We start from the raw sequence: 22,579 nt of genomic DNA on the forward strand, positions 1-22,579 counted from the left end.
GGGTCCAGCCTGTCCCATTTGAAGCGTCGGCGCTGGCTGTGCGTCCATTCCGTCCGGTTCGAGCCGAGGGGCTTCTGCGGCGGCTCGGCTGTCCGTGACCGATCTGCCATCTGGCGGTCGCCGGTGGCGGCACACTGACCCAGTGCCGCGAAGCCACCGGCGGCGCAGCTCTCAAACCGCACCGCGCTCACCGTCGCGCCGCGCCGACCGCCGGCCGGGTTTGAGAGCCGCGGCCGTCGCCGCCGCCGCCGTGCGTCCAGAATAGTTTCAGAGCTGGGGCGGCGGGGCGGCGGTGCGCGGTCGGCCGGGCTCGCGCGCGTGTCGGGCCGCCGGTGCGCCCTGAGTCACGCGCCGCGCCCCAGCCGCCGCCTGGGCGCGGTCCCGTGGCACGCGCCGCGCCAGCTGACGTGCGCCGATCGCATCCGATCGTCAGTCAGCGTGTGGCGTCGAGCGGCGGCGGCGCACCGGCCGGTGCCGGCGACCCGAGGCCATGTTCTCCAACCGGGACGGCGTGGTGCGGCTGCAGTGCTACCGGCGGCGCGCCCGCTCGCCGCCTCTCGGTCAGTGCCTCACGCGGCCCGCCGCACCCCTCCCCCCCCCCCCCCACCTTCTCCGTGGTCGGCCGGGGGTTCGTAACCACTGCATGGGCTTGTCACGTGTGGGTCTCTGCCGTCGTCCGTTTTCGATTGTCGTCCGTTGGCTGGGAATTGAGGAGAGCCGATCTGTGTAAACGAGATGGGTCGCTGTCATGCAATTGGCTGGCGCCGAATGGGTTCATTTCCCGCCTTGTCTGTTAGACCAGATCGTTGCCACGTTGTCGCCGCTGAGGCATGGACATAGAATGTCTGGTGCTGACGTTATCCGCAAGATCGCCGTGCCAGCGAAGCTTTGCCGGAAGTTAAAGTTTCCCGGGCGTCTACAGCACGCTTTGGAATGCATCGCTTCAACGGTGGGTTTGTGTTTTGCGTGGCAGCTTCGTTCGGTGCTTCATGGTCATCTCCGTCCATCAGGTGGCCTCAGCAGCGCGCGTGGCGCTGCGCCGATAGACGTATGTTATCCTCCGCACGTTGGAAAGCATGACTTAGGCTACCGGTCAACGGGGAAGGTCGACGATTAGCGTCACGCCTACTCCCGGCAGACCGGGGAGGCCTGCCGTGCTCCATGTTCGAAGCTGCTGGTCAACGGGGAAGGTCGGCGATTAACGTCACGCCTACTCCCGGCTGACCGGGGAAGCCTGCCGTGCTACATGTTCGAAGTCTGGGCTCCGGTGCCCCGGCGAAGCGCCCTGAGGGGCCGGCCGTGACCCGTGACCGGCCGGCCGTGACCCTGTGACTGACCGGTCGTGACCCCGCCACTCACCGACCTGACCTGGCAGCTGGCCGGCGGGACGTAGCTCGAGCCGCCGGAGTGCGGGCGCAGCTCCGGGTCGGGCCCGCTCACGGACGGTCCGGCCCCACCGGGCTGGCCGCTCCGCCGCTCGCACAAGGCTATCGATTTAAGGAGCGGAGGGCTCGCCGCTAAGCCGGCGTTGTGGCCGCCCGCGGCACACACCTCACCGATGACACTGATGTGTAGTCACGAGGGAGTTGGCGCGTGCCCTTGAGCTCGCCGCCGACACCGGTCGCTGCGTCGCCGGCGTCGGCGCTCAGGTGTCGGGTCGAGCAGGCGGCCGGGCTCCGTCGGACAGCTGAGATAGCGGCGTCAGCTGCGCGTCGCCTGTGACGCCGCCCGGCTGCGCAGTCCAGACGCGGCAGCCGTTTAGCCCCGTGACTGGTGTGCGGCAGCGTGCGGCGGCTCCGAACGCAATGCCGCACCGTTACGGGGCCTGATGTGCCATTTCCGTGGGGCGTGGAGAGGTGCGGGGCGGCTTCCCCTCGAGCTGTTGTCCGTGGACCGTGGAGATGTGACGGGCGGCTTCCCCTTGAGCTGTCCGTGGACCGTGGAGAGGTGAGGGGCGGGTTCCCCTTGAGCCCTTGTCCATGGACAGTGGAGAGGTGACGGGCGGCTTCCCCTTGAGCCCTTGTCCGTGGACTGTGGAGAGGTGAGGGCCGGCTTCCCCTTGAGCCCTTGTCCGTGGACCGTGGAGAGGTGAGGGCCGGCTTCCCCTTGAGCCCTTATCCGTGGACCGTGGAGAGGTGACGGGCCGCTTCCCCTTGAGCCGTTGTTCGTGGACCGTGGAGAGGTGAGGGGCGGGTTCCCCTCGAGCCCTGGCGCGCCGCAGTTGGACGCTGCGGAGGAGCTGGAGTCGACGCCACCGCTCCGCGGGCCTCCATCCTGCAGCAGCTGCGCTCCGTTCGAACGTCGTTTTGGTGCTCTGCCGCACGCTCAGCACGCAACATCCTTGTCAAAGGACGCCTCCATGCGTACGACCCCACGCTGCCCGCCCGCCAGGGCACCGGAGGCAGCGGCAGCCTGGTGTCTGGGGCGCCCGCCGCTGCCCGGGGCCGCCGCTGCTGCAGCGTCTGCAGAGCAAGCGCGAGGGTCGGCGTCGGCGCGTGGCCGCGCACCGCTGCGGCCGCTGAGCGTGGCTGGCTGTTCCACTGCACGTGGGGCCGGCCGGCGGCCCCGGCCGCGCGACCCGGTGACACGCGGCCGCACGGGTCGCGGCGTGACGAGGGGCGTCGCTGCCGCTATTGATGTCATGCGGCGGAGCGAGCCCAGACACGCCGGCACGAGCCGGGCCTGAGCGGCGGCTGCATTGTCGCCGTGTGAGCTTGCAAGTAGGAGGGGGGGGGGGGGGGAGGGGTCATTATGCCTGGCAAGAGTTGCGTCTGGGTCAGCACAGGCGGCAAATGTGTGGCCGTTATTACCTGTTAAGGTGATGTGGCTACGTCTGTTAGATGTTCGGTACTTCTTGCCAATAGTGCTAGTGGTGGACAGAATGTGACCAATTTTTATTGGCCGCATGCTGTGAAACATTGAAAACATGCGGACATGGTACATCCACCCCGGGAAATGATCATTCATTTGCCCGGGGGTATTTGCGTGCCCTGGCATGACATCCGCGAGATGGTGGCCGCCGCCGGAGCGCACACTGTGGCCTTGTAAACGCCTACGCCGTGGACGTTTCCGTCAAGTCGATTTCAGGCTTGACGCTTCTGACGCTCCCGTCGCCGCGAGCGTTTCTGTCGGGGACGTTTCCGCCCAGTGTGACCTAGCCTAGTCTGTGGCTTCGCGGGCTTAGGACGTGACATGTCTCGCGCTGCAGCAGACTGCGCCGCTTGCCCTGTTTTTGCAAATCCTTTTTCACGGGGACGGGGAAAACCAGCCCAGACCACTGCTGGCAAGACTCCGGGGCCCACTGCAACAGTTGGGGCTCTATGCATACTTTTGCCGCGCCGGTCTGCAGTTTCATGTTGGAATGAAAGCCAAGAGTCATTGAATGGCATGGACAAAAATGTGCCTGACTAGGTTGGTATCCCTGTTTCGTGCTAAATGAAAGGAAAATATGACAGGGGGAAATAGGACAAATAATGAATAGGAAAGGCTAAGAATGGGCAACTGTGGAAAGGTAAATACCTCACAGAGTAATGTTATCGATATATATATATATATATATATATATATATATATATATATATATATATTTGTCTGTATATATATATATATATATATATATATATATATATATATATATATATATATATATATATATATATATATATATATATATATATGTGTGTGTGTGTGTGTGTGTGTGTGTGTGTGTGTGTGTGTGTGTGTGTGTGTGGTGTGCGTGTGCGTGTGCGTGTGCGTGTGCGTGTGCGTGTGCGTGTGCGTGTGCGTGTGCGTGTGCGTGTGCGTGTGCGTGTGCGTGTGCGTGTGCGTGTGTGTGTGTGTGTGTGTGTGTACATATATACGTATATCTGCGTGTGTGCGTGCGTGCGTGTCTGTTGGAGACCCCGTACCCCTGCGCTGACGTGCCGTACCTGCCACAGAGCCGCGGGTGCCGGTGGAGTCGGCCGTCCCGGCCGCGGGGGATGTGTACCGCGTGCCACCGGAGGTGGCGGCCAGTCTGCCGCTGCGGGTGGGCGACAGAGTGTGCTGGATCAGGTGAGCTGCGAGCTATCGCCTCCCCGCCCTTTCCACCCCCACCCCCCACGCGGCCACGGAGACGTCCGACGGGGGGGGGGGGGAGAATCTCCGCCGAGTGGGTCATAGGCGTTCCTGGGGCCGGTCCGTCACGCGCTCGCGGGCGCGTTGAATGGTCCGCGTCGTGATCCGTGGACTCTTAGTGTGCTAATAAAGCTTGTATTTATTGGATACATGATTCATACGTACTGGGGCATTTTTGTCTTGCAGACTTGTTCTGCGTCGCGATAGAGAATTTCTCCATAAATCCGGGTGCAATGCTCACCGTTCGTCCTGATTTTCTGGCGAACAAAAGCAGGTAATTGGGCGTCGACGGTAAAGTGATCTCACCCCGACAAACGGAGACGACTGCTGAACACTTTTGACCGCCACGACCATGACGCACGAGAAAGCGCCGCGCGGTTGTCTGTCCCTGAGTATTTGCAAAATCCTTGTAAGCAAATTGCCACTGACGGTGGATGGCGGACTTGGCTAAAGCTAGTTTGTCCCCAGATGGCACACTAACTTGTGAATTCCGACTACACAGCGTTTCATGTGGGCGCTGTTGGATTGCTTTCATGATCAATTCAGCCTGCGGGGGATGTCTGCCTGGACCGGAAGCCGCGCTCGGGCTGGGGTCCTCCCACATGGGCGTGCCGGCGCTGCAGCGGCGCTGCGCGGCGGTCGGTGGGGAGTGGCGTGGTCCGGGTCGCCCCGAACCGCTCCGCCCCGACAGCGGTCCGTGCTGGGCGCCGGTGACCGCGGCCAGGCCTCGCTCCGTCTGCGCTGGGGCGTTTCCGTGCCGGTGTGACACTGGCGCGGACGCGACGCTGGCTACAGCTGTGTGGCGCCTGGCTGGAGATGACCCATGCTGACCCATGATCCATCATGACCCATGATGCCCCACGTGAAATGAGCCGACCGGTAATTGTGACACTGGCGCGGACGCGACGCTGGCTACAGCTGTGTGGCGCCTGGCTGGAGATGACCCATGCTGACCCATGATCCATCATGACCCATGATGCCCCACGTGAAATGAGCCGACCGGATTGGGTATGGTGCTTGTGAACTTGACAGCATTGCTTGGTATAAGGTCATGTAACGTGGACGACCTAGCTTAAACATCTCTACTTTGTTCATTTGTTTTGTACGGACATTGTCCGTACCCTGGGTCCCGCCAACCTGGTCTGACATCAGTGAACCTGACCTGACCTGGCCCTGACCCACTCTGATTTGACCTGGCCGTGACCCACTGTGATTTGATCTGAACCTGACCCACTCTGATCCGACCTGGTCGTAGCTTCAATCTGACGTGAGTCTGATCCACTCTGATCTGACCTGAGCCTGACCCACTCTGATCTGACCTGGGCCTGACCCACTCTGATCTGACGCGGTCTCGATTAATCCGTGCCTTACTTGACTTGAGCTGACCTCCGGTCGTGGTGACCGCCTTCGTGCTATGGGATGTAATCCACAGCTCTTTCTTTGTTGACCGACTTCTTGGCAGCATGTTGTGGCCTTATGGGGAGCCCTCTGACGATGCTTGATCCAACCAAGGCTTACCTGACTTACGCAGACCAGATCAAACTCGACCTGGTTTACATGAACCCGACATGGTTTGCCCCTCCTAATTGTGACATAGCTCACGTGGATGTGAGCCTAAATTGATCACATCGGAATTGACCACTCAGAAGCTACCTGACCGTGTTTAAGCTATCCCACCTGAGCTCAACTGACCTGACCTGACCTGACCTGACCTGACCTGACCTGACCTGACCTGACCTGATGCGCGGCCGCAGTGACGTCGGACCGGAGCCGGGTGTCGTCGGCTGGATCGGCAAGCTGCCAGCCGAGGACGGCGGCAGGGACTGGATGGTGGGCGTCGAGTTCGTAAGTACCCGGTCCGGCCCGCTCCCCGCGGTCACCGCCGCGGTGCGGTGGCGAGCGCTGGGGAATCCCGGCTCGCGCACCGGAGTCGTCGCTCGTTTCAGCGTTGCGCAGACACACGTGCGTGGGCTTCAGAAGTGGGCCTCGCCATTCGAACTTTGAGTCCTGGGGTACCATGTGTTTCATGGTGGTGATTGGGGTTTTAGGACGCGCCGATTTCTGACGTCATGTTGCGCCCATACCATGTGTTTCGAGATATCGCGTATTCATTATGTTATTTCACTGAAGAGTCATTTCGGGTGATGGGTTCTCTGCCAGTTTTTGTTGAATAGCTATCTAAGATACAAAATCTGTTCTGTGGAATGGTGTTCAGGGTGCATGATTCATTCGAAGGTTTATCATAGCATCTTGCGAAGTCCATTTCGTTGAAGCATTCAGTTTCATCACTCTCACGTCAACCGGTGGAGTTCTTTTAACCGTTTTTAAGTCCCAAAGTTTAAATGCAAATTTAATTTTGTCACAAAATTGTCCAGGATCCTCGGGCTTTGGAGCGTTGTGGCTGGCCTATAACTTCCAAAGTATAGAATTCATTTGGGCTACACGGGAGTAACCAGATGGTAATAACCTCGTCTTGCTGTTCCCCGACAAGAAAAATCTGTTACGGGCACTGCTTGATGGCTCTCAACGTAATCCGTGCCAGTTTTCCTTTCATAACCTTCCTTCATAAGCAAACATTGCTACTCGTTTTGTTGGGCATTTTCCTCTGGAATCCAGTTTTCCTAGAACCCGGGTCCATTTGATAAATTGTTGGGGAAATTTCTGAGATGCTCGGATCCTGTAAGCAGCTGACAGATGGGCTTTGTAGAACGCAGCATCTGTTCGACTAAACTACCGTTGAGTCTCATGGGATCCCAGATCCAGTTCAAAGTTGTCGCTGCTGACATAGCGACGCTTAGTAACGGCCCGTGCGCTGTTGACGTTCTCGAATGTCCGGCAAATGGGCAGGTACCGGTCGCATGTGGTTAATGCGATCAAGAGTCATGTCTTTAGAATACAGAAGTCGCCAATAACTGTTAATTGGAATAACATTCGGGTGCGTCGTTCTTGCGCACCGCGTGTCTCCGTCTAGTCCAATCAGCTGATTGTACTCACGCCCATTTTGGAATTAAAGGCATTCTTCATGGGTGTGTGTCCGCGACACCATCTCAATGGGCGGGGCGTAAGTCGTAAGCCAATGAGGAACCAGGTCCTGGTGGCGAGTGTGAATCCTCTCCCGCCGGCCGCAGCGGCCGCGCGCCCTGGCGCCGAGCTCTGAAGCAGACCAGCCTCCGCTGGTTGGCGGCCAGCGCTCTCGGGCTCGCCGACCCGTTCGCGACAGACATGGATGCCCCCCCCCCCCCACCACACGTGAAGGGGGGTCACACGAGACGCTGCGCTGGAGCGTACGTGCTAGGCCGACAGGGGAGGCGACGAGCTGGGCGCGACGGTGGCGGTGCAGGCGCGGCGTCACTGCGCCAGTTTCGTGCGAATGCGCCGGGGATCGGCCATCACGCCGCACGCCGGCTCACTGGGCGCACCCCTGGTCACCGACCGAAATGTGGGAGCCGGGAGGGTGTCCCGGGAGGGCGGGCTGAGATTCCGTGACGCTGTGAGGTGGCGGCTTCGTGCCGTCGCGAGGGTGTCACGACTCGACCCGTAACACATCGGCGCCGTTGTCGGCTACGGGGTTAACAGCCGCCGCGGGTCTGACCCAACGAAGCGGGCGGCTGCAGCGGCGCAGGCGTGACTCACGACTTGAAGTGCGATGCTTTCTGTCGTCACCGTCTCGTGGCGGTGAGGTGCTATCGGCCGAGGGTTGTGGTGCGGCCGGTGTTGCACCGCCGGCCGGCCCTACGCTCTGATTGCGGCCGTTGCGCAGGTCGTATGTCTGGCGCAGGGGCGCGGGACGGGGCTGGGGTTGGGACAACCCCGTAACTCTCCCGAGGTTCGACGTTGGTTGCATTTAGTGGTGACTCGAAAACAATAGCCGAAAAATGGTTATGAACCCTCCCTAGCTTGGCGGCTCTTCCAGTGCTCCTGGTCTGGCGTGTCACCCACAGCCGTTTGCGTGTTGGTGCGGCTCGGGTGTGTGTCGCTGCTGCACATGCGTGTGTGGGCGGCGAGCTCTGGTCCGGACTAGTTCGACCTCCGTGTAACCTTCCACTGCCTGGATGGGAACACTCGCGCGCATCAGATACCGGCAATGTGATGACATCTTCCATAGGTCGTATCCAGTAAGCGCCGCGCCTAACTTAGTGCTGGCCGTTCGGGAATGCGTCGCAATATCCCCGTCTGGGCTACGGCGGCGTATTTGACCTGGACTGCTGGTTTGACCTGACCTGACCTGACCCGCCCCGCCGCCGCAGGACAATCCGGTTGGCTCCGGGAACGGCTGCTACCGCGGCCACCGCCTGTTCGCCGCCAAGCTGAACCACGCTTCCATCGTGCCCATCAACGGCCTGATGCGCGCCGAGGACCTGGAGCCGCCGGCGCCGGGCGGCCCTGCCGCCTCCTCCGAGATCGGCGTGCCTGGTGAGAGGAGCACGCTGCCACGCCCGCGCCCGGCCCAGCCCGACCCGGCTCAGTCCACCGAACTCGAATGCTCGGCTCTCCCCGCCCGCTCCAGTCCCGACCACATCCTGCCTAGGCCCGGCCCAGTCCCGACCACATCCAGCCTAAGCACGGCCCGGTTCGGAGGTCGCCTCGACCACAATGGTCAGACGCTGGAGGGGAGGGGGGGGGGGGGGGGCGCCTCAACGACAGTGGTCATGCGCTGAAAGGGCGCCTCGACGACAGTGATCAGGCGCGAACCGAGCCTGGCGCGCTGGCCAGCCCGTGCCAGCTCGTCGGGAGAGGGAGAGGGGGAGGGGGAGAGGTACCCGGGCCGGTAACAGCCCCGGTGGGGAGTGCGGGATGTGCCCCGCCTGGATCTTCCCAGGACCTCGCTGCCACGCTGTCGACCCTCAGCATGCCGCTGCGGCGTCCAGTGCCCCTCTAAACCTGCCGGAGGATTGGGCGAACTGCTGCTGGACCCACAATCATCGCAGTGTTTCGCGTGTACTCTGCACACTTGTGCGCTAGCTACAAAACCTCGGCGTTTTTACGTTGTTTTTACCTCCACGCCATCAACGATTAGGACACGCTGCACCTGTGTGTTGGTAGGCGAGAGTTTCTGAACTTGTTTGGATTGTGAGTCATAACCCATTAGGGTAAGGCCATGACTCAGACTGCTGCGCGGTGTTCCCAGTATGACGGCCCGAGCGGCGCACGCAGCCGGCTCACATTAGACAAAGGCACGGTGGGTCGGCCGCCGAACTACACGACGTCACATTTGAGGCGTCGCCTCGACAGACGTGCGGTCAGAATGCTGGGCTTGCGGGCAGCAATGGCAGCTGCGATGGGTTTCAGTCTTACTAAAACGAGTGCGCTGCCCGAGAACGAGTGGGAGGCTTTGTCACGGACGGTCACGTTGTAGTTTTGTACCCGTGCCAAAGATAAAGACAAGTCTGTCGTACGGGTTTGGTTAACGGCCTCGGGTAAAAGCATCGCCGCGTTGAGACGACGTGGGTGGTGGGCAGTTTGACGCAACAAGCCGTGCTTGGCGATGACGTATTCCCACGTCATTGGAGGAAATGATTCATGCCGCCGTCCATGAAAGAGGTCGTTGCAAACAGCGATAGTGACGCGGTATTAAGTGTCAACAGTGACAGCCACACGCCATGCGTCGTACGTAGGCGGCGAATAATAGACAAACCCCTTCGCAAAGCGACCAGATGTGTGCCTTGCAGCAGCCAAGCACGGCCGGTGTAGTCGCAGCGGAGCGGTGGCGCACCGCGCCAAATTCGGCCGCGAGTGCCGCTGTTTGTCATGCGGCGGCCGGCCGCGCGGCGAGCAGGGGCGCGCGGCCGGCCGGCACTGATGGCGACCACAGTTAGACGGCGGCGCGGCCGGCCGCCGCTCGCCGAATGGTGCCATTGGAGGCAGATGCCGCGCCGCCCCGGCCCTCTGCTGTGCGCCGCCCCGGCCCTCTGCTGTGTGCCGGCCGGCCCGGCGGCGGCGGCCGGGCGGCGGCCGGACGGCGGCCGGGCGGATGGAAGAGCAGGGCCGGAAGTCAAGCCGTGTATGGGAGTTGCGTGGCCGGGCTGTGGCGCCGACACCGCCGATGTAGCACGTGCGATCCAGCGCCAGTACAGGCGAAGAGAAGAGCGTAGTGAGGGCTCGATGCGAAGCGGGGGATATGGAGATAGCATGGAGCTTATTCAGGGAAAGGCTGTGATCGTTTTCGTTCTGTTTGAATGACAGAAAGCTGTATGATTATTTGGCTGGGACAGGTTTTTGCCTAGTTGTATGATATGGACGCGTTCCATCGATTTTAATAGTTTCCCTCCCCACGTGATTACAAACTTGAGTCGGCCGCTCTTGGCGGTCGTGATGCGGCGCTGTGCGGAGGTGGGATCCGTTTCCAGCGCCGCAGCTCAGTCCCCCGACTGCTGTGCTTCGCAGGCAGTGACGGGGTGACCGGATGATCAGGGCTGCTTTTGGGGTCCGCAGCGGAGCGAGGCGCCACCACTGACCATGCCGCTGACATGCCTAGACGATCACCGCCGATCACCGCGCGGCGATGGCCACCGTCGAGCTGCGTGACGTGACGTGACCTGGCGCCCTGTCGACAGCGACGGCGCTGGTGGAGGGCTCGCGCGGCCGGGCGGCGCCGGCCGCCGCGCCGCGCCGCAACCTGGAGCTGCACACCTCGGATGAGGAGGAGCTGGCGCCGGCGACCGTGCGCGGCCACGAGTTCACCGACGACCTCCGCCACCTGCCGCCCTTCCACCGCATGGCGTACGAGCAGCTGGTGGCGGGCAGCGCGCCGCCCAGCCTCGCCCGGCTGGCGGACGAGCGCGACTCTCAGCTGCAGGTGCGTGGGCGCGCCTCGGCAGGCCGCTCCGGCGGGGCGGGGTTCTGAGTCGGCCCGGGCGCGAGCGGCCGCCTGCCAGCTGGTGCCGGCGGCAGGACCGCACGTGACGTGCCGTCCGTTCGTTTGGCAGCGTCGGGTAGCGGGTTTTTCCGCCGGGGCTTTAGGCACGATCCCCTTGTGCTGTGCTTCTGGGGCGGCGCGGCAGGCGCCGGTCCGATCCAGGCCGGAGGAAATGTCGGGCTTCCTCCGGCGCCCGCAGCCGCGTGATCTATCTGCCCGGCACCGCCGTCGGCGCAGTCGGCTCAGGAAACTTGTCAGGGTAGCCAGCCGCCGCCGGGAAAATGGATCGTTTTTCCTCAGTGAACCGACTGATTTAAATAAGATTTAAACCCACCCAAACCTGATGTGTCTTGTGACGCTGGCGGCTAATTGGACTGCGGGGATGGCTTGGCAAGATGGCAATGCGTCATGGTGGAAAGGGTTCCGTGGCTTGCTCGTTCATGCGTGTTCCCTGCGCTGTTGATGCGGCGCCGGGCTGTCGCCGCGACATGTCTGGTTCCAACGCCGCGCCGCCGTCTCCGCCCCCGTATGTTGCGCGCTGCGACCCACCGGCCATGCGCACTGCACTCTGTCATGCATCTGTCATGCATGGCGCCCCGTCGTATTTGTCTCGTAAACAGCTGTGTTAGCAAAGACCCACGTGGATGGCTTTAGATTCAGGGCACGTACTGGTTCGTAGACCGCCGGCTCGCCCTGTCTCCCTCTCGTCGATGGCGATGTTTGTGCGCCTCGACCCGGCCTGTCCCCGCGCTGAACCCCCCCCCCCCCCCGACCCCGGTCCGTGGACCGCTGTCGGCTGACCGGTGACCGCTGGCGGGCAGTCGAAGCCGCAGCGGGCGTCGGCCGAGAGTGGCGGCCGGCCGCGTCGACTGCTGCCGCTGGCCGACCTCAGCAACGCGCAGACAGTGCCCGCCGGCGACCGGCGCCGCCACCGGCGCAAGGACAAGCTGCTGGCCAGCCCCAGCCCGGACGCATCGCCTGTCGACGGACTCAGAGGTGAGGGAGCGAGGGAGAGAGGGAGCGAGGGAGCGAGGGAGGGATAGGTCGGGGTGGGATAGGAGGTGTTCAGGTCGGGAGAGCATCGAAGCCTTCTGCTGTGAGGTATATAGTGGTTAGGCTTTGATGTTTGCCTGTCCACATTGGTGGTGTATGAGGATTGCAATTATGACATTGGCATTGTCCCAAAACCTCCAAAAGTAGGCGTGTTCAGCCGTCGATGTTTTCAGAACTCAGGGTAATTGGAAACATGACGTCCGTGACGACGGCAGCGTTTGCGGGCGACTTGTAATCTCACCCACCGGTCCCAAATGGCTGCCGGCGGCGGTCGTCTCACCCCGCCGCCTCACCGCGCCACTGACCTCCCGGCCGGTAGCCGGCGGCGGTCGTCTCACCCCGCCGCCTCACCGCGCCACTGACCTCCCGGCCGGCTGCCGGCGGCGGTCGTCTCACCCGCCGCCTCACCGCGCCACTGACCTCCCGGCCGGTAGCCGGTGGCGGTCGTCTCACCCGCCGCCTCACCGCGCCACTGACCTCCCGGCCGGTAGCCGGCGGCGGTCGTCTCACCCGCCGCCTCACCGCGCCACTGACCTCCCGGCCGGTAGCCGGCGGCGGTCACCTCACCCCGCCGCCTCACCGCGCCACTGACCTCCCGGCCGGCTGCCGGCGGCGGCCACCTCACCCGCCGCGTCACTGACCTCCCTCCGACCCGTCCGGCAGACGGCGAGCCGGCCTGGACGGACGCCGAGGTGTCTGTGGGCTCGGCCGTCGAGGTCGACATTCAGGGCCTGCCGCAGTACGGCGTCGTGCGCTGGGTGGGACGCGTGAAGGGCGACACCAAGCGCCTTCAGGTGGCTGGCGTCGAGATGGTACGGCCCGCTGCCGGCGCCCGCCGCGGCCGCCGCGCCACCCACGGCCCCGCGTCTTGTGCCCAATGGTTTGCTGAACGTTGGGCGTGCCGTATGAGTCTTTGTGGACATCAGTGTCTTTGTCATGTACTCTTTCGTTCGCGAAGAGGGCTTGTCTTGCGGCTAAGCCGGTAAAGTCCTCTGTTTTGTGTTATATATGCACTATTATGTTGTAGTATGGATTATCTTCCTTGCTATGTGGCACGTTCCCTATTACCTACTCCGTTAACATCTGGCAATTATTATCTCCTTTGCTCAGTGATATGTGAGTTGCGGGCACCGTAAAACCAAGCAGCTGAAGTGGCTTTAAACCTGAATCTCCATCGTCATCAGGGGGTCAAGCCCCCGGGGGGGGGGGGGAGGGGGCAACGGTCGGGGCGCTCTTTACGGGAGGAAGCCGCAGGAAACCCAAGTGTTCGCACTCGTGCCGTTTGGCGCAGAGGAGCTGGAGTTTCGCAGCCAGTGCAGGGTGTGTGTCCTCGACCCGCGCCTCTCCCCTCCCCGCCGCCTCGTCACGCACCCCGCGCCCGCCGCAGGAGGACGACGACACGGTGAGCGGCGGCGACGGCTGCTTCAACGGCGTGCGCTACTTCAGCTGTCAGCCGGGCAAGGCGCTGTTCGTGCCGCTGGCCGACTGCGGTCGGGACAGGCGCTTCCTCGACCTCGGCCAGGAGGCGCCCGACGCCAACGGTACGGAGGCACGCCGCAGCGGCCGCCGGCGACGGCGGAGAGGCTGCGGCCGCGGCGCCGGCACAGCGACGAGGGCCGCACGGCGGCCAGGGTCGCGGACGCGCGGCCAACAGAGTGGGGCGGTGGTGCGCTGTGCCCTTTCGCCCTCCAAACGCCCCACCCATTGTTATCACCGCAGCGCCGCGATGCGGGGGAGGAGGTTGATCCCGCCTGATGCAGCCGGGGTGCAGCAGAGCGGGTCGCTCTGTTGCGGTGCAATGCGTGCAGGGTGAGGGGGGAGGGGGGGGGGGGGAGGCGGCCGTTATGCGGACGGGGCGTGCGGCTCGCCTGGCTGCGCTAATTGGAGCTGTATCTGATAACGTATCGCTGGATCGGTGGCTTGCGTGTCGGTGATCAGCTCACAGCTCAGTGCTGCCTCTTGGAGCCCCCGTCGAACAGATCATGGGCATATTTCACGCTATAAATATCACCTTGCCGCGTTCACTCAACATCGGAAACGTCTACAGGACACGGAGGGCCGCACTACAAAGACGTATTTTGGGATTTTCCGGAAGCGTTTGATGTATTGCATTCTAAAACACCGTAAGGCGACGCAGCAGAACCTGGTGCAGCGAAGAATGGTACCTGTGATGGAATCTCAAAACGTACAGCATGGGTGCTCATGTCCCTCGAGTCGGATTTTTTTGAGACATCATTCCCTGGGTAGCAATGAAGCCATCGTGCAGACCCCGGGCAGCCTGGGCCGATATCGAACACAGTGACCGGCCAGCCTGTACCGCGTTGCCTGAGGGGTGACATCGGGCTAAAACTCGTCCAACACTGGGGCTAGTCGGTGTTAGTGAAGCGTCGGCTTTGGGCGGCGCCGGCCGACCGGCCTGGGCCTGGCTGCAGTCCGCGACGGTGGCTGCCCCCCTCCCCCCTCCCCAGCATTGTCACAGGCTGGCCTCGCTGCTGTTGACACGTGCCTTGCGTCAGGTTGTAACCGGGGTCAGATGGGTTCGTGGACATGTGAAATGCGATGCTTTTAATGCTGCGGCAGAACAGAGGCCAGGAATGCGGCGTATGGAATCATGCGTTCCTCAAGAACCCAAGGCTTGCATTAGAATGCATCTGGTTAGTTAAAGCTGACATTTTTTCAAGGCCTCTCGCAAAGTATGCGACAGTGCTGTACGTGACTTGAATGGCCTACGTTCGATGTATTTCAATGCGGGCTTGTTGCTAGACGGTTACACGTCCCTGCATGTGATGATGCTCTTCGGTAGCACGTTCCAGGACCACACTGTATTCGGCTCCGTGCATGTGCCATTGTGTGTTTTAATTAAGCATTGCTTATTTCAGCGTTCGGGAGTGTGGAATGCCCTGTGATAACAGGCAATGTAGCACCGATCTCAGTGACATCTACCGAGGAACTAAAGAAGCTCTGCGGCAAGCTGAAAGGCATCCAGGGCCATCTGAACTCGTGTTACTTGGACGCCACCCTGTTCTCCATGTTCGCCTTCACGCCGTAAGTTTCAGATGTGTTGAGAAAACTAAATGCGGGCTACCAATAGTACGATAATTTTCGAGTCGCAATCAGTCGTTAAGTCCTACCCTGTGAACCAAAAATAATTTAGGAACTAGGTACGTCCAGAGACGCCGTTTAGCTCGGAAACTCCTTGGTCATTTGATATCTTTGCGCCCAGAACACTTTTGGGTGGTTCATATCCCCTTTAATTCCGAAACCCCCAAAGCACTGATTGCAACAGGCCCTTCAAATAAAGGAGTAATGGATCTGCGGACGTCGCGAACGGTGACCCCATGCACGCCGAGCTGTAACGAATGCCCTGCCACATTATTTAACACTTGGCGCCGTAAAGCAGACGTTTTATGTGATAAAGGCCGCGGCATGCGGTAAAGCCAGCGGAATGCTGTGTTGCTCGCCGCGCATCGCTTGTCCACGGCACGAGCGGTGACGCGCCGGCGCTGCCGGTCTTCGCAGCGTGCTGGACAGCCTGCTGCACCGGCCGAAGCGGCCCGGCGACATACCCGAGTACAGCGAGGTGCAGCGCCTGCTCAAGGAGGAGATCGTCAACCCGCTAAGGTGCGTTGCTCGGCCGCACGCGCTGGTCGCCCCGGCGCCGACGGCCGCCGCCCGCCGGGACGGCGTCCGCGGCTGACGGCGCGCGCCGCTGACCCAACCGGCCGGAGCGGGGCGCCAGCTGAAGCGCCGCTGACCCAGTCGGCCGGAGCGGGGCGCCAGATGAAGCGTCGCTGCCGCCGCCAGATGACGCGCGGTCCGTGGCGGCGGCGGCCCGTGGCCACGCACCATTTTGCGCTCGTCACGGGCGTGTTTTTGTGACGGGTCGCCGTCTGGCGGCTGGTGACGGCGAGCCGCCGCCGAGTTGTGCGCGTACCGTCACGCGCGCAGCTGTCGCGTGAGAGCCGCGGATGCTGCCGCTCGCGTGCGCACGCTGTCACGCGTGTCACGCATACTTGTGCACGGCGCCGGCGGGAAGTGGAGCGAACGTGCAGCTGCTCTCGGCTCGAATTCAGTTGGCCTCGTTTTGTTGCCCTGTTCCACCTGGGGACTGTTAAATTGGCTGATTGATTACATGGGCGTGACGCGTTCGGTCTGTCCTTCGCCCAGTTTTGGATGGCTGTGATATTATTACGCTTTGATGCTGCTGATAATTGTATGTGCGTGGCAAATCGATTCCGAGCTACGACTTGTGGAGCACAAGTTCCATAGGCTTGCAAGTTTCTTTTTTTTACTGAGAATCAAGTATAACTCGCGTGATCTGAAGCTCGGTTTGGTTGCCTAGGTACGTGATGCATGATGCTGTCAGTTCGTGACCACCGGCCCGAAGCAGCGTGGCTGCGCGGATCCCCTGCAGCTGTTCGGCTCCGATGCCTGGCACTCGGTGGTGATGGCATCCGAGAGGTTCGCGGCCCACCTCTCCCGTCGCCCCCCCAGTGTCGGAGTGTGACCCCTCCGTGAGGTGCGCCGCCCACCTTCTCCCCGTCGGCCCTCAGTGTCGGAGTGTGACCCTTCCGTGAGGTCCGCCGCCCACCTTCTCCCCGTCGCCCCTCAGTGTCGGAGTGTGACCCCTCCGTGGGGTCCGCCGTCCACCTTCTCCCCGTCGGCCCTCAGTGTCGGAGTGTGACCCCTCCGTGGGGTCCGCCGTCCACCTTCTCCCCGTCGCCCCTCTGTGTCGGAGTGTGACCCCTCCGTGAGGTGCGCCGCCCACCTTCTCCCCGTCGCCCCTCTGTGTCGGAGTGTGACCCCTCCGTGAGGTCCTCCGCGTTCCCCGACCCTCCTCAGTGTCGGCGTGTGACCCTTCCGTGAGGTGCGCCGCGTTCCCCGACCCTCCCCAGCGCCAGACGTCTGCCGGAGTCTGACCTCTCTGTGCGACCCGTGTGTCCGTCAGGTCGGCCATGTACGTGCGCGCCGATCGGGTGATGAAGCTGCGGCAGATGCTGGAGACGCTCAGCTCGGTGCGCGGCCTCACCTCCGAGGAGAAAGGTGAGCGGCTTGGCGACGCCCGGCGCCGTGTCCCTGCTCTGGACAGCCGAGGACACGGGCGGCGTCGCCCGGCGCTGTGTCCCTGCTCTACACGGCCGAGGACACGGGCGGCGCCGCCCAGCGCTGTGTCCCTGCTCTGGACAGCCGAGGACACGGGCGGCGTCGCCCGGCGCTGTGTCCCTGCTCTACACGGCCGAGGACACGGGCGGCGCCGCCCGGCGCTGTGTCCCTGCTCTACACGGCCGAGGACACGGGCGGCGCCGCCGGACGGTGTGTCCCTGCTCTACACGGCCGAGGACACGGGCGGCGCCGCCCGGCGCTGTGTCCCTGCTCTACACGGCCGAGGACACGGGCGGCGCCGCCCGGCGCTGTGTCCCTGCTCTACACGGCCGAGGACACGGGCGGCGCCGCCGGACGGTGTGTCCCTGCTCTACACAGCCGAGGACACGGGTGGCGGCGCCGGGCGCTGTGTCCCTGCTCTATACAGCCGAGGACACGGGCGGCGTCGCCCGGCGCTGTGGCCCGGCTCTATGCAGCCGAGGACACGGGCGGCGTCGCCCGGCCCTGTGTCCCGGTTCTACACAGCCGAGGACACGGGCGGCGTCGCCCGGCGCTGTGTCCCTGCCCTGGACAGCCGAGGACGCGGGCGGCGCCACCCGGCTCTGTGTCCCGGCTCTGGACAGCCGAGGACTAGGGCGGTGTCGCCGGGCGTTGTGTCCCGGTTCTACACAGCCGAGGACACGGGCGGGCGCTCTGCCGGGGCAACTATAGGGGCCGAGTGCTCGGGTGTGATGTTGAATGGTCCCGCTGTCGTTCAGGTTCTGTTGGTGCGCTTGCTGATCGCCGTTGTCAGGTGCCATGCGCACGTCAAAGCCAGCCTGTGTGGCTGGTGTGGTAAGCCTTTGACTTTTGCGTCCCAGAACTGGTTGGTGTGCTCCATTGTTGCTGTTTCTCACCAATGTTTGTGTCACCATCGCGTGACACGATCGCCCAGTCGAAGCCGCCGCTGGCTCGCGCTTGGCCGCGAGTTCGCCGGCGCGCACTTGAGCCTCAACCGTCGTCATCATCGGCCGTATGCTTCCATTCTATCACGCGCGGCCGCGCGTGTCCATGCTATCTCGCTCGGCTGCGCGTGGAGCAGGAATGCTCCAGCCAGACCCGCGCCGGCGGTGGTCCGCCGCCCGCGGCGGTGCAGCGCCCCGGCCTGACCCGGCGCCGCTCCGCCGCAGACCCGGAGGAGTTCCTGCAGTCGCTGCTGGCGCAGATGCTGCACGCCGAGCCGTTCCTCAAGTACTCGTCCGGCCAGGAGAGCTACCTGTACCAGCTGATCGTGGAGCGCGACGACCGGCTCATCCTGCCCAGCGTGCAGCAGCTCTTCGACCAGAGCTTCATCAGCGGCGACATCAAGCTGAAGGAGGTCAGCAGCGGCGCCCGCAGGCGCGTCACTCGAGTCGACGCCGCTCGGAAATGGAGGGGGGGGGGGGGGGGGGTCGGACTTGGTGAAACGGATTATCGATTTTCCGCTGCGGCTTCCCTGCCGCCGGCTTCTATACGAGTAGGCAGTCATTCTGCACGGCGTGGTGAACCAGGCATGTCGGTTTGCTCTGAAGTGTACTGTGCGGACGTCCGCAGAGCTGCGTAGAGGCCGGTGTTGTATCTGCCGCCGCCGGTGCATGACCCGCAGTGGCGTCTGTCTCTGGCCACCAGATCCCCTCCTGCCTGATCGTCCAAATGCCGCGCTTCGGCAAGGACTACAAGATGTACTCGCGCATCTTGCCAAGCATGGTGCTGGACGTGACCGACGTCATAGAGAACTGTGAGTGAACGTACGGCTTGTAGCCGGCCGGCCGAGGCCCCGTCCAGGGCGTGGACGGCTTCAGCCGCAGTCTAGGTTTTCACGTGCAGTTTGAGGATGGTGAGGTATGAATTGTCACGGTGCTAGTCTTGTTTGCCGGAGCATTGGCGGCGAACTTCGCGGTTAGAAAAATGTAGAGCTCATACTTGTCCAAGTTTGCCGACACGTGGGGGATGCATTTCACCGCTTAAATGCGTTTGGGTCTTGCGCTTAATATTTAACCATCTCTCTGAAAATCATCACCAGCCGGGTCTTCGCCTTTGCTGCGTGCGCCGCAGCCGTCGGCGGATCGCTGCCACAGTCGTCGGGTCGTGCCCCTGCCCCCCGCGCGGCGGCCGGTCCGTCGCGCCGCGCTCAGCGGCCCGCCGTCTGCCGTGTTTCAGCGCCGCGGCAGTGTTTCGTGTGCGGCCGGCTGGCCGAGTGGGAGTGCAAGGAGTGCTTCGACCAGGGCGGCCTGGGCCTCATGACCACGGCCTTCTGCTCCAAGTGCAACGCCACGGTACGCGGCCGCCGCCGGTCCTGGTGCCGGGACGCGGACGGCGTCGCCGCGACCACAGCTGGCAGCCTGTGCCCTGGCGTCATCTGTGGACGGCGTCGCCCCGCTTACATTGCAGCTCACGATCCCGATAGTTCAGTGACATACGGCGATTGTTTTCTCGCTGAGGCTTGTGACTTATCCATAAGCATTGCATGGCATTGCTCTCGACTACACTGACGATGCCGTCACTACCAATTGCGACGGTGGAGAGATACAAGCGGGAATCAGACTGAATTCCATGTCGTGCTTAATCTCGGTGTGCTGCCGATAAAGTGGCTCATTGTCGCGCCTCCAGTCAGGCAGATTGCCCCGTGAACGTAGTGTCCTGGACACTCGTAAGGCCGGGGGTTGCAGCCGCGACCCCGACCCCGACCCCGACCCCGACCCCGACCGATGTTGGCCCTGACCCCTGGCCGTGACCTGTTCTGCAGTCGCACAGCCACCAGAGCCGCGCCTCGCATGCGCCACGCCACCCGCTGAAGGTGCCGCGCCAATTCACCGAGCTGCGCGACCACGCGCACATCCCGCGCAGCTACCTCGAGCTGTTCGCCGTGGTCTGCATCCACACGTCGCACTACGTCACCTTCACCAAGTCTGGCCACGGCCCGGACGCCTCCTGGGTGTTCTTCGATTCGATGGCGGACCGGAAAGGTGGGCGTCTAGCTGGCGGCGGCGGCGCTGTGGGTGGGTGGGGTCGGTGGAGACGACGTGGGGACGCCGTAGGGAGGAGGCGGAGGGTGTGGTCCCGTCCGAGCGACCCGTGGGTCCCTGTGTGTGTGTGGGAGGGGGGGGGGGGGGGCAGAGGAGCATGGTCGAGAAATTGCCAGCCCAGGGACGTGCCAGCAGTAGCGCCGTTGTCAAGCAATTACATATTGCATAAGTAGGCCTCATTACTGATATATCGACAAAACAAGATTGATGGCCGCTTGTTGCGCCCTCCATGTTGTGGTTATTTGCATTTGCGGTGTTAGTGTATGTGTGGTTCAGTAGCAATGGACGACAGCCGGCCGGCATGCCCTTGTCCCAGAATTGCCGTTACACATAAGCCTGCTAAACAAAAGGCGTACCTTCCATGATCCCACACAGCGACTGCTGCCCAACATGTCCGACCCTTGACCACGTCACCACCGGCGTTTGTGCACCTCCCTGCGTCGGGCTGCACGGCTCACCCGTGCCGCCCGGCCGTGTGGTGACCGGCCCGCGCCGCCGGCCGTGTGACCGGCCCATGCCACCCGGCCGTGTGGTGACCGGCCCGCGCCGCCCGGCCGTGTGACCGGCCCGCGCCGCCCGGCTGTGTGACTGGCCCATGCCACCCGGCCGTGTGGTGACCGGTCCGCGCCGCCGGCTGTGTGACCGGCCCGCGCCGCCTGGCCGTGTGGTGACCGGCCGTGTGGTGATCGGCCCGCGCCGCCCGGCCGTGTGATCGGCCGTGTGGTGATCGGCCCGCATCGTCCGGCGGTGTGGTGATCGCCCGCGCCGTCCGGGCGTGTGGACCGGCCCGCGCCGCCGGCCGTGTGACCGGCCGTGCGGTGATCGGCCCGCGCCGCCCGGCCGTGTGACCGGCCGTGTGGTGACCGGCCCGCATCGTCCGGCCGTGTGGGTGATCGGCGTTGGCGTTGTTCACAGGCGAAGCGCACGGCTACAACATTCCGGAGGTGGTGCGCGTGCCGGACCTGCCGCGCTGGCTGACTGAAGACGGCCGGCGCGGCCTGCTGGCCGTCACCGACGACAAGCGTCTGCCCGAGCACGCGCGCCGCCTCCTCTGCGACGGCTACATGTGCTTCTACCAGAGCCGTGACGTCATGATGTACCGGTAGGGAGACTTGAGGCGATGCAGTGGAGCGGCAGACGGGTAGAGCTCTGCGACGGCCATGGATGATTCTGTCAAGACTGCGACGTCATGATGCACCAGTAAGAAGGCTGGAGGCGGTGCGGTGGAGCGGCAGACCGGTAGAACTCTGCGACGACCGTGGATGATTCCGTCAAGGCCGTGACGTCATGATGCACCAGCAACAATGCTGGAGGCGGTACGGTGGAGCGGCAGACCGGTAGAACTCTGCGACGACCGTAGATGATTCCGTCAAGACTGTGACGTCATGATGCACCAGTAAGAAGACTGGAGGCGGTGCGGTGGAGCGGTAGACCGATAGAACGGCAGCCGAAGGCGAGTAGATGGAGCAGTGGATGTGATCAAGAGCGCGACAGAGCGGCGGCAGTGGACTGCCGGTAGACCCGCGGGAGTGACGTGGTCCCTCCGATGATTGTGTTGTGGCTCTGCCGTTCGGACGGCGGTACCGCCTCGCCGGAATGGCGGTGAGGTGCCGTGGAGTGTGTTCGGAAGGCTTCGTGGTGCGCCGAATCAGTCGTGGGTTGACACGGCGGACCAATCAGGCGGCGATGTGGTGTTCTGTGATGACGCCCGGGGCCGTTGCGTTACGCCAGTGACAGTGTTCGTAACAGGGAGCAGACCCGGCCGGAAAAGTAGTGTGACCCAGCTCCACGTCGTGGCACTGGGAAATCCGGCGCATGGGGGATACCTACGTGAGACGAGGGAGTTAGTTGCAGCGATTGCATGAGACGGGAAAGATGTCGAAGTGAGATGCGTGAGGTTTAGGTTTTTCGTTCAAGCAGGGTAGAAGAGAAATATTCAGAAATGGTAGTGTGATGTTCGAGAAAACGCGTTGACGTCGCGAATTCATGATGAGCGGCTCCAGCTAGGCAGAACAGCTGGTTTGGAACCGCAATGCCCCGGTTAGTGATAAATTACCGCGCAGTCAGGACACCAGCACCTGGTGACGTCATAGCGTGCCTCCGCCGCGGCCCCATCCTCGTTCCGGGCCATGTAGGCTGCGCAGGCGAAGGTGACGATGCGTGGGAGAAAGCAGGTGCGCTGCAGCCATGAGATGGGGAGAGGGATGGGGGGGGGGGGGGGGGAGGGAGGAATCTGCACTGGGTTCTCCAAGTTGTCTATTAGATCACGCTGCTCCCCGCTGTGGCGGGCTGCTCCGTCCGGCAGCGGCGCGTCCCATCGCGGGGTGGAGGAAAAGGCCCAGAGGCCCGGGGTGGGGTGCTAGATCTGCCGGGGTGGCCTCACTCGCCCAGCTGCAATCTGTCCAGC

The 22,579-nt window shown here is 63.0% G+C and overlaps 1 protein-coding gene across 1 annotated transcript; it reads left to right on the forward strand.

The window, feature by feature from the left end:
* Positions 1-426: 426 nt before the first annotated feature.
* Positions 427-22,369, forward strand: LOC119098283 (ubiquitin carboxyl-terminal hydrolase CYLD). Its single transcript, XM_037221203.1, has 17 exons — positions 427-560; positions 3,939-4,053; positions 5,871-5,961; positions 8,364-8,529; positions 10,501-10,511; positions 10,739-10,836; positions 11,865-11,968; positions 12,689-12,837; positions 13,413-13,566; positions 14,905-15,070; positions 15,545-15,646; positions 16,974-17,068; positions 18,298-18,485; positions 18,776-18,884; positions 19,307-19,422; positions 19,893-20,112; positions 21,088-22,369. Exons 1-17 carry the CDS (start codon positions 491-493, stop codon positions 21,276-21,278), a joined length of 2,145 nt encoding a protein of 714 aa, XP_037077098.1. The 5' UTR covers positions 427-490; the 3' UTR covers positions 21,279-22,369.
* Positions 22,370-22,579: the final 210 nt, after the last annotated feature.

This window comes from Pollicipes pollicipes, unplaced genomic scaffold, assembly GCF_011947565.3.
Source record: "Pollicipes pollicipes isolate AB1234 unplaced genomic scaffold, Ppol_2.1 Scaffold_4740;HRSCAF=5597_pilon_pilon_pilon, whole genome shotgun sequence".
Classification (NCBI taxonomy): Eukaryota; Metazoa; Arthropoda; class Thecostraca; order Pollicipedomorpha; family Pollicipedidae; genus Pollicipes; species Pollicipes pollicipes.

Coding starts and splice junctions, on each gene's coding strand:
- LOC119098283 (XM_037221203.1), top strand. CDS start 491: ATGTTCTCCAACCGGGACGGCGTGGTGCGGCTGCAGTGCTACCGGCGG. Junction 561..3,938: donor CGCCCGCTCGCCGCCTCTCG/GTCAGTGCCTCA, acceptor TACCTGCCACAG/AGCCGCGGGTGCCGGTGGAG. Junction 17,069..18,297: donor CCTCACCTCCGAGGAGAAAG/GTGAGCGGCTTG, acceptor GCTCCGCCGCAG/ACCCGGAGGAGTTCCTGCAG.